The 10,891-nt window shown below is 33.4% G+C and overlaps 1 protein-coding gene across 1 annotated transcript; it reads right to left on the bottom strand.

Annotated features, from left to right (window-relative positions):
* Nucleotides 1–2,656: 2,656 nt before the first annotated feature.
* Nucleotides 2,657–9,998, bottom strand: LOC139501559 (C-type lectin domain family 10 member A-like). Its single transcript, XM_071290677.1, has 6 exons — nt 9,899–9,998; nt 6,588–6,682; nt 5,004–5,094; nt 4,111–4,239; nt 3,506–3,599; nt 2,657–2,734 (listed from the first exon to the last, which is right to left on the bottom strand). Exons 1-6 carry the CDS (start codon nt 9,945–9,947, stop codon nt 2,704–2,706), a joined length of 489 nt encoding a protein of 162 aa, XP_071146778.1. The 5' UTR covers nt 9,948–9,998; the 3' UTR covers nt 2,657–2,703.
* Nucleotides 9,999–10,891: the final 893 nt, after the last annotated feature.

The following is a 10,891-nucleotide window of genomic DNA, read 5'->3' as shown; positions in this document are numbered from 1 at the left end:
CTGGGCCACCACAGAGGTTCAAAGTTGCCCATTTATGTATTTTCCAGATCGACCACACATTCGGTACTTTTCGGCATATACCAACGGCAAAGTTCCGAACCGGACCTAGCTCATTTTAAAGGTATTGACCCAAGCTATTCCCCACTTAAATATTTTTCTGGGATCCGGGCCCGTCTGGCCACCACAGAGGTTCAAAGTCGTCTTAGGGTGGTCACCGTCATTTAAGCAGTCTCTGGTAGGTGTTCACTATTATTTTCTTTTCTTTTTTGGCTTTCCATAAGTATTTCTATGTATATTTCTATATGTTTCTGGAGTAATTGGATTTTGTTTCATATTTTATATATTAAATTACATCTTTGGTGAATACTCTGTAATGTTTTATTGATAAAAATCTATATAACATAAAGACAAATATACAACTTGTATCAGGGTTTATATTCGAGGACAACGAAAATTTATGACAGCTTGAAGGGGTCATAAAATGGTATCTTTTCCCTCAGGCTTTATAGTGATTTTCAACTAAATTTAAACATTGAACCGACCGCTAGCAGTCGGTTGGATATTGAATATCAATTATCGAATGTCAAATAAAGGACAGACCGCTTACATACATATTTAAAACGGAATGAAATGCTTTAGAAATTAGCAGAAACCGTGAAATTGTCGATTTCCGCTGTTAGATTGCATTTAACTAAGATTTAGCGATTTTTGGAACGTTTGAGCCTCACGCAGTTTTTTGGTTTTTAGACATATCGTCAAAATTGGCTGATGGAAAAAAGTGGCTGCTATCTTGATTGGCCGATAAAAGTGGCTGCCAGCTTGAGTCTGGTGCTAAGGACATTTCAGAACTATTGTATGTTTAAAGATGTTACTTTCAATATATCGTTTAACTATCTTTGATGAGTTTTAAACTTGTGATATATATGTTTATAATTAAGTTTACAAATAAAATTTAGATAAACCAGCTTACAATGTATCTACATAATCCTGAATCCACTGCTTTTAATTGTCGAAAAGTCATGCAAAACCGAATCAAAAAAAAATAATTGTGAAAGCAATAAATGAGAAAAATATGACAAAAAACGAAAAACTATTAAACATTATTTGTAGAAAATAGCAGGGAAACTAAAATAATTAAATATTTTTTGTCTTTTTTCTCCCCCTATTCCCTTCCAATGATATCAATAGTAATTTTATAAAAGCGTATTAGGTAGTATTGAACAATATCGTTCTATCTTATTTTACTCGCGTGTTTCTTAAAACGAAATTGCACCGATAATACTAATTATTATACCTCAGTTATCATTTTCACTATTTTTCAAATTGCAAGCGTTGAACTATTTGACCGGTCAATAGTTTCCAACTATTGGACCTCGGTGAAACTATTTGACCGCAAGCGTCATTATATTTCGCGGAATTTTAAATGCAGCTATTGGATAATGTCGAGAATACCGCTGGAGTTGCGCCGTCGTGTTTTACCTTTTGTATCTAGAGTTGACGTCAGTGCAGGACGTAGCCTTCAGAATATCAAACGTGAAACATGAAACAGTATGGTTGTGTTTCTGCTTTTAATATTACGATAGTTGATTTAGCCCCGACACTTATTGTCTCTTTCGGTATAATAAAACACTTACTGACTGGATATAAGAAAAATGGTAAGTTTATTGTCCCCTCGGATACAACTATTGCCCTCGGCTACGCTTCAGGTCAATAATTGAACCTCGGGGACAATAAACTTACTATTCCACTCATACCCATTCAATAAATATAAATTTTCTCATGACAATATGCGAATAGCATTAAATCATTCAGATCGTACAACCGAAATGGGTTATTGAGGTCAACACTCGATGGACGTATATGCATACTCGAACGACTTTGTTTTAGACCGATTGAATTGTTTATCTTCAATATTTTTACGCTCTGAAATTATATATTGAAGTTTATTAAAGTACATTGCGGCAAAAAGGTATAATACTGAGTATAAATTCAGCGGAAGTGTCACATGTATTGATCGTTTCCTTGAGTTTGTTTACAAAAATGACACGTATAAGGTGTGCAACTGTGGGTTTCGACTTATTCTTTATCAGAATATTTATGGAAATTTCACTGAATCTTATAATCTGCTTACTGTTTTTATTTGATGTATCAAAACCCTAAATCATATTTGCAAATACCAGAAGATTTGAAAATATAGACAGTTGACGATAGAGTTAAGTATACATAAAAATGATAACCGAAATTACCAAAATTATTAGAAATTACAACAGCCATACCCACCACACCCCGATAACAAATAGACTTAAAAGAAAGGACAAACAGCAAAGAACAGCACCTGATACATATTTTTTGACTTGATACAGCCATACATGATGAAGAGTACAACAAGTTTTAGCATAAAATTAAACAAAAATGGTTACAGGGAAGATTTTGAGAAGCAGTATGTTAATTTTAGTTAAACAGCCAACACTTCGTCTCCTCCTGAGAAACTTAACTGAATAAAGGGAAAGCTCACTGTACGCAGACTTGAACTGGATTATCAAGTTGTATCGTGTCTGTCAGCTTCCTTCTTGTCTTCTAGTGTAGAAAATACTTGTTTCCAATCATACATTACCATGTTACTATGTTATGTTTGAAAATTAAACAACAAAATCCATTCAAAATTGGTTCATTCTTTATTTGAACTATTTCGATACATGCTAACTATCCAATAATAGTCTCACCGGATTCGCTGCTAAAAAAAGATGAATTCACACATATATCATAAGACAACTATAATAAATAACTGCAGTATGCTTATGTTGTCGTCAAACATTAATAAAACTTGAAAATATTTCAATAATATAATAATTTAATGAATACATTTCACCGGATATATTTTAATAATATAATAATTCTATGAAAATATTCGTTTTTTTAATAAGTTGTTTAAACAACAACTTTATAATCATTATACTATGTGAGCAATCTTTGGATACTCTTTTGTCCGAATATGTGTTAATATGTGTTAATATGTGAGCGGTGTTTAACCGCAATCAATAAATGATTTAATCCGACTTTGCTCACCAACGAATACGCTTGTCGATATGTACATGTAGTAGTCAATCAATCTTTTCCAATAAACGCAATATTAAAGGATTGAATACGTAATTATAATCTGTCATACATGTATCACCAAATGAAACTTAAAACCAATTTTTTACTAACACGACCAACACCACATATGCCACATGATAAGCAGGAACTGATTACTCTTCCGGAGCATTTTCATAAAGTATCGTATTCGTTTACTAAAACCCCATATAACATCCACACTTTTATCAACCAACATCTGATCTATTTCAATAAATGATGTCATACAGTACGCTGTATTTATAAATATTAATTGAACACATACTGCAAATTTTACAGGAGAAGTTGCAGAAACCTCGAACAAGTTGTACCTGGCCATAATCCAACATCATGAAGAAATTTCCTACATGCAATGTAGTTATTAGAAACTTACGATGATTCACAAATGTATCCATGGTTTTCAGCACAATAGTCATCAGTCCATTTGTAATTAAAATCTTTTCGCATTGCCAGACAGTGCTGTTTTCCTACATTTTAAGAAAAAAGTAAGACACATGAAGATTTATTCAATTCATAATAATAATTTATAGCTTCAGATTTGCAGTTACAATTTACAATACACCATGACTGATTGCTTTATTGTTTGTCAAAACTTGCACAGTTTTACCGGCTCCATGAATTGGTTAACCAACAAAACGTGTATGTTGTTCAACAATAAAATGTTAGAAAGTAAGACCGCTCAATCAGATTTGAAAACTTTCCGATAATTACCTATTCATTGTCGTGACATTTTTGACCGAATCTCAAATCTCCAAATAATACATGATGGATGGCAAGAAACGCTTACAAAATTCTCGCTCCGTTTGGATTTATATCAAATGTATTCTCTAAAATATTGGTAACATATTGTCACTTCCTATTTATTGATTTAAAACTAGTTGACGGTCTGATTTATAGAAACGAGTGTACATGTATGTTTTTTTTAATGTACAAGTAATTTGTAATTGTGGTCTTGTTTAATTATGTTAATGCGAATACCAGGATGATCTGGTTCTGTCGGGTGCCAGTCTGTATATCCTTCATTTATTTTCTGCTCTGTCATCACCCAGGTCCATTCTGCGCTGTTGTCAAACTGGTCTGTACCTCCAAGCCAGAACATGAAACTTGCTGGTAATTGTACACAGAAAAAGTAAATATAATGATTTACTACCTAATACATCATCAATTAACGTACATGTATCAACGAATTCATACCTTCCATGATCATTATAACGGGTCTCACATATGAAACAGGATCTGATTCGCCGAAGCACTTGAGATCAACCTGGTTTATGGTTAGGATCGTGTTGCTAAGTCTTGGGCAATCAGTTCCTGCTTCATACATGTATGTGGCATCCGTCGAGTTGCTGGTACAAGTACAAATCGGGTGAAAATAACATGCTATGTGATATTATAATATGAATAAATGAAGATGTTGTGCGGTCGTCAATGAGACACAAAGAATTCAACCAAAAGACATTTCATAAACATAAAATTGTCCAAATAACAAAACTTATTAATGTATAACATAAGACCTGCAACCACTGACAAAGTTTCTGATTTTGAACTGGAGCATGGACATGCGATAGCTTGAATCAAATTAGTTTTTAAGATCGCAGTACTTTAAGATTCCTGTGCACCGTAATCATTGGACTTACAAATGGTTCTTAAACAAAAGGCAGCTTCGTTTTTAAAGGAAAATCGATGTATTTTATTTCTTTTCGAACAGTCTAAAAATTTTCAATAAAACATCTGTAAATCAGTAATTCAAACCAATAAATCTTTTTCGATGATAACGGGTGTTAAAGAATTAAACATTTTATATATAGCAGCTTACATTAATTTAGCTTTGTTCCTCTGGAAGTGAAAAGACTTTTAAAATGTATATTTACCGAACTCGTAGTGAAGACGTGACTCTATAAAAGTTTCCTCCGATTGTGATTCAATAGCCACAAGAGATGAAGATACGCTTTGGCATATATCCTGCAAAAAAATTTGACAAACCACAAATCATTTTGAAAAATACAATGGTTCCAATATTATACTTCATAAAGTTTTGTGCTATCCTATCTAGCGCATATGAAGCATCTCATTCAGTTAATGTATTTTACTTCTATTGGCGACAAACTGCAGACTCCTTCCCAGCGTATCGGGTGTACCTGAATAAGGTTTTCTAGAAACATGACACTCATGCACCAATTTAATATAATTCAGCCGTTTATGTCTCGAAAGCTGTGTATTTGCTCGTTGTATTGAGTGTACTCGATTATTTTTTCCAGAATTACGTGTCGTAGTGTACCACCCTTAATAATATCAGCTGCTTATTTAGCTCCAGTTATGGCCTTGTACTTACTAAGTAGATCCATTCTATAAGATTGCAGTCGCACTATTGCAAGTTTATATCATTTTGATTTTATGCCCCACCTACGATAGTAGAGGGGCATTATGTTTTCTGGTCTGTGCGTCCGTTCGTTCGTTCGTTCGTCCGTTCGTTCGTCCGTCTGTCCCGCTTCAGGTTAAAGTTTTTGGTCGAGGTAGTTTTTGATGAAGTTGAAGTCCAATCGACTTCAAACTTGGTACACATGTTCCCTATGATATAATCTTTCTAATTTTAATGCCAAATTAGAGATTTTACTCCAATTTCACGGTCCACTGAACATAGAAAATGATAGTGCGAGTGGGGCATTCGTGTACTGAGGACACATTCTTGTTAGGAATATATTGAGTCCTAAAAATCAATAACCCTTCAGAATGATAAAAAAACCAGAACTAATCTTCTTGCCAAAATGGTATATTCTTGGATTGAGAAATGCTGCATTCATTTCCACAATGAGTTTATAGAAATAGATATATAATTGCGGGAGGCATTTTTTGAAAATGTTTCTGTAAACTGATGCAATTCATGTATTCGTTCTTTTCAAACAATTTTAAGTACTTTAAACGTAATTGAAAGTCCCTTTCATATGCAGAAATCATCGTTCATATAGTTTTAATTTCAACGTTATATTGTCATATTGAATAGCAGCACAGTAATAATAATAACTGTTCAACTGTAACAGCAGAACAAGTTGATCCTCGCGGTATTAGTTATCATGTATCATTCAGGATAGAACCTGAATCCCTGATTACGAAAATTTAATTCCAATGGTAAAACGATTGGGTTTTGTACAAGGGGTTCACGGGTTCATCGAGTGAGAGGAGCAGTCCTTGCAGAAAAGTAACACATACAATTTGGAAATCTTTGATTCGGCATAGCCGGTGGTTGCATTAGCAATTTTCGTCACGTAAGTATGCACGCAACCACCAGACAAGGGTTTTCATTCTATATTTATCAATCATATAACACCTGAGTTGAAATTACATTGTCTTTATATAAGAATGCTTTTTTTTTTAAACTTTTTTCCTTTAGAAAACACATGTATTATCTTTTAAAAATATTTAATGATAAGTGCTATGATAAAAAATGTATAACATACCCTCGCAGATTCCCAGTTTAGAGTGTCTTTACTAAACAGATAACACGAGCTGCCATGATGATCCCAGCCAGGTCGGCAATTGATTGCTGATGCCCCTGTTAAATTATTACAGAATAATGATGAACTCTGCTCGGTAAAACGGAACACCCTTAATCTTAATCGTGTTTGCTACCGGGTAGTTCTAGAAAAAATAGTGAAAATAAAGAAAGATCATAACTTAAAACGCATAATTTTCTATGCAGAGAAATACACAATATATTTTTGGTGCACTTAATTCAGGGGTACTGAACACCTAAAGGAGTTTACACTTTAAAAATAGCTTAAAGTTTTAGTCAAAGTGTTGGGGACCCCCTTAAATGGGAATTGACAGAATGATTGATTGTTGGTGTTTTACGCCACTTTCAGCACTTTTGGCCTCATCGTGGTGGGCAGTTTTTATTGGCAATGAAAGTTTGAATGCACAGAAAGAATCACCAACCTACGGCAGGTATTGCTATTTAAGTATTAGCTAAAGGATCAATACAGATAGAGAGTATTTTTAAAAAAAAATTTTTATCTTAATATATTGCTGATCATTGAAGTCTGTTTAGTTTCTCTCTGTCTTATTTAGCTTTTGCACCAAACACAAAAGAGGGTAAAAAAATTCCCAATTTAAGTGCAATTACTCCTATAAAGAGTAACAGTCTTCTTATTATATCGGAAAAATTTGACTTGTTATAAGGTCTTGTCTTGCTTATCATTTTTGATTATTTAAGTTTCTATCTATCTATTATAATTTTTATCATATATGGCTAAACGCAAAAAAATAAAATGGTAAAAATCGTCAATAAAGGGCAATAACTCCAATAAGGAGTCATCGGACAATTTCCACCATTTGTCTTAATTGTAGATCTTGTCTTGCTGATCATTTTTGTTTATTTAAGTTTTTTTCTATCTATTATAAGTTTTAAGAAATAAGACAAAAACGCCTGAAAAATTGTACAAATCGTCATCAAAGGGCAATAACTCTAATAAGGAGTCAACTGATGATTTCCACCATAAAACTTATTTGTAGAACTTCTGATCATTTTTGCAATTTAAAGTTTCTCTCTATCTATAATAGTTTTGACGATAATAGGCAAAAATGGTAAAATTTGACTTATTTGGACAATTGGTAGAGCTCAACATTCTGAACAATTTTACAATTTTCAGATTTCCTCTTTTTATAACGGTTATCAGAATAATAGACAAAACTTGCATTTTACCCCATATGTTCTATTTTTAGCCACGTCGGTCATCTTTGTTGGCTGGATGGGTCATGGAACACATTTTTTTTTAAACTAAATACCCTATGATGACTGTGGCCAAGTTTGATTCTATTTGGTTCAGTAGTTTCAGAGGAGAAGATTTTTGTAAAAGATTACAAAAAGATTACAAAAATTTACGAAATATTGTTAAAAATTGACTATAAAGGGCAATAACTCCTTAAGGGGACCATTTTGGTCATGTTGACTTATTTGTAGATCTTACTTTGCTGTACATTATTGCTGTTTACAGTTTATCTCTATCTATAATAATATTGAAGATAATAACCAAAAACTGTAAAATTTTCTTAAAATTACCAATTCAGGGGCAGCAACCCAACAACGGGTTGTCTGATTCGTCTGAAATTTCAGGGCACATATATCTTGACCTGATGAATAATTTTAGTCATGTACATTTTACCCCTATGTTCTATTTTTAGTCATGGCGGCCGTCTTGGTTGGCGGGTCGGGTCATCGGACACATTTTTATGCCCCACCTACAATAGTAGAGGGGCATTATGTTTTCTGGTCTGTGGCTCCGTTCGTCCGTCCGTTCAGGTTAAAGTTTTTGGTCAAGGTAGTTTTTGATGAAGCTGAAGTTCAATCAACTTGAAACTTAATACACTTGTTGCTTATGATATGATCTTTTTTATTTTAAGCCAAATTAGACTGACCCCAATTTCACGGTCCACTGAACATAGAAAATGAAAGTGGGAGTTTCAGGTTAAAGTTTTTGGTCAAGGTAGTTTTTGATGAAGCTGAAGTTCGATCAACTTGAAACTTAGTACACTTGTTGCTTATGATATGATCTTTCTAATTTTTAAGCCAAATTAGACTTTTGACCCCAATTTCATGGTCCACTGAACATAGAAAATGAAAGTGGGAGTTTCAGGTTAAAATTTTTGGTCAAGGTAGTTTTTGATGAAGCTGAAGTCCAATCAACTTGAAACTTAGTACAATTGTTGCTTATGATATGATCTTTCTAATTTTTAAGCCAAATTAGACTTTTGACCCCAATTTCACGGTCCACTGAACATAGAAAATGAAAGTGGGAGTTTCAGGTTAAAGTTTTTGGTAAAGGTAGTATTTGATGAAGCTGAAGTCCAATCAACTTGAAACTTAGTAAACTTGTTGCTTATGATATGATCTTTTTAATTTTAATGCCAAATTAGATAATTACCCAATTTCACGGTCCATGGAACATGGAAAAGGATAGTGCGAGGGGGGCATCCGTGTATATACTTTGGACACATTCTTGTTTAAACTAGTTTGGTTAACTTTGGCCTAGTAGTTTCAGAGGAGAAGATTCTTGTAAAAGTTAAAGACGGACGACCTCGGACGAAGACGGACACCAAGTGATGAGAAAAGCTCACCTGAACCTGGCCCTTTGGGTCAGGTGAGCTAAAAAATCAGTCTCGTTAATCGTACAAAATGCATATAAAAAGAAGATCTGGTATGATTGCCAATGAGACAACTCTTCACAAGAGACAGAAATTAACAAATATAGGTCACCGTACGGTCTTCAACAATGAGCAAAGGTCATACCGCAAAGTCAGGCATACAAGGTCATAAAATGACAAATGTAAAACAATTCAAACAAGAAAACTAATGGCCTAATGTATGTACAAAAAATGAACGAAAAACAAATATGTAACACAGCAACAAACGACAACCCCTGAACTACGGGCTCCTGACTTGGGACAGGCACATACATACATAATGTGGCGGATGCCTTGATACTAAATAACCTGCAGCAATATGTTGATATAACTTGAAGTAGTGTGGGTTTTTCTTAAAGAAATGTCTAAAATATGAAATCAAACGTGACCTTATTATCTTGCTTTTTTTTCTTATTTTAAAGATTTCTGTAAGCATAGTTAAATAATTTCGCATTTTGTTCTAAATATGAAATGAATAGCAAAATGTAAACAATATTATAAAATGTAATAATAAAAACCCAATACGAATTACAAAGAAAAGGAAGAGGGAGAACAAAGAACCAACAAGGCTGATAATTGCTGTACTTACTGAAAACGAACAATACTGGAATAGTAAATATGACAACAAAACTAAACATAGTTATTCGGAACTAACGATGGCGCTTACTTAATAGATTGATATTCTTAACATGATAAACTATTTGATAAGGAAACCAAACTATGTCAGATTAATGTTAGAATGATAATTACGTTTTAACATGCAAACATTCTAAAAATAAGGATTTAAAACTAACATATTGATAAATACTTGTACTAATAAACTAGAAAATGAAGAAAAACATTCTTTGATTTGAATTAGCATGTTTGTAGTACACAATGTCACACAATATTTTCAATTTATAGAAAGAAGTGCATGCATTCACTTAAGACAATTCAATATTGTACAGTAACTATACAAATAAATTACAGTCCTCAGTGCAAAGCCTAACTGTACAGATCCACACAGATATAAATTTACTGCAAATATAAAACAACTGGATCCTGAGCACTAAATTGGAAAGAAGTGTGATACAAAAGGGTGTACATCAGACGCGTGGTTCGTCCACAACAGACTCATCAGTGACGCTCAAATGCAAAAAGTTACTAAGGCCAAATAAAGTATGAAAGTGAAGAGCATTGAGCAACCAAACAGCACAACATAATAACAAACTATCAAAATCAGTTGGAAAGTGCTAACAGATCAGATATATACAAAGCTCAAAAACATAGTAGCACACTTAAGAAACAAAGTACAGATATGCGAGTACTAGCATTTACTGAAAGCTAGTTCAAAACCACTAACAACGTATAAACAAACCCATACGTGCGTTTTGTCTTTAAAAGACTCATTGATGAGCTTCGAATTCAAACAATTAAAAAGCCAAATAAATTACGAAGTTAAAGAGCATAAAAGATAAACGCTTCAATCAGTACACACCCAAATGATTTATTGTAAATACATCATAAACAGTCAGAGAAAAATATGATCGTGTGACAAGTAAAGGTATAGCCAGAATGTAGGCTCAAACGTGTTCATAATTTC

This window comes from Mytilus edulis, chromosome 13, assembly GCF_963676685.1.
Source record: "Mytilus edulis chromosome 13, xbMytEdul2.2, whole genome shotgun sequence".
Lineage (NCBI taxonomy): Eukaryota > Metazoa > Mollusca > Bivalvia > Mytilida > Mytilidae > Mytilus > Mytilus edulis.
Note: the sequence above shows the minus strand (reverse complement) of the source record. Positions and strands in the feature narration are given on the sequence as shown.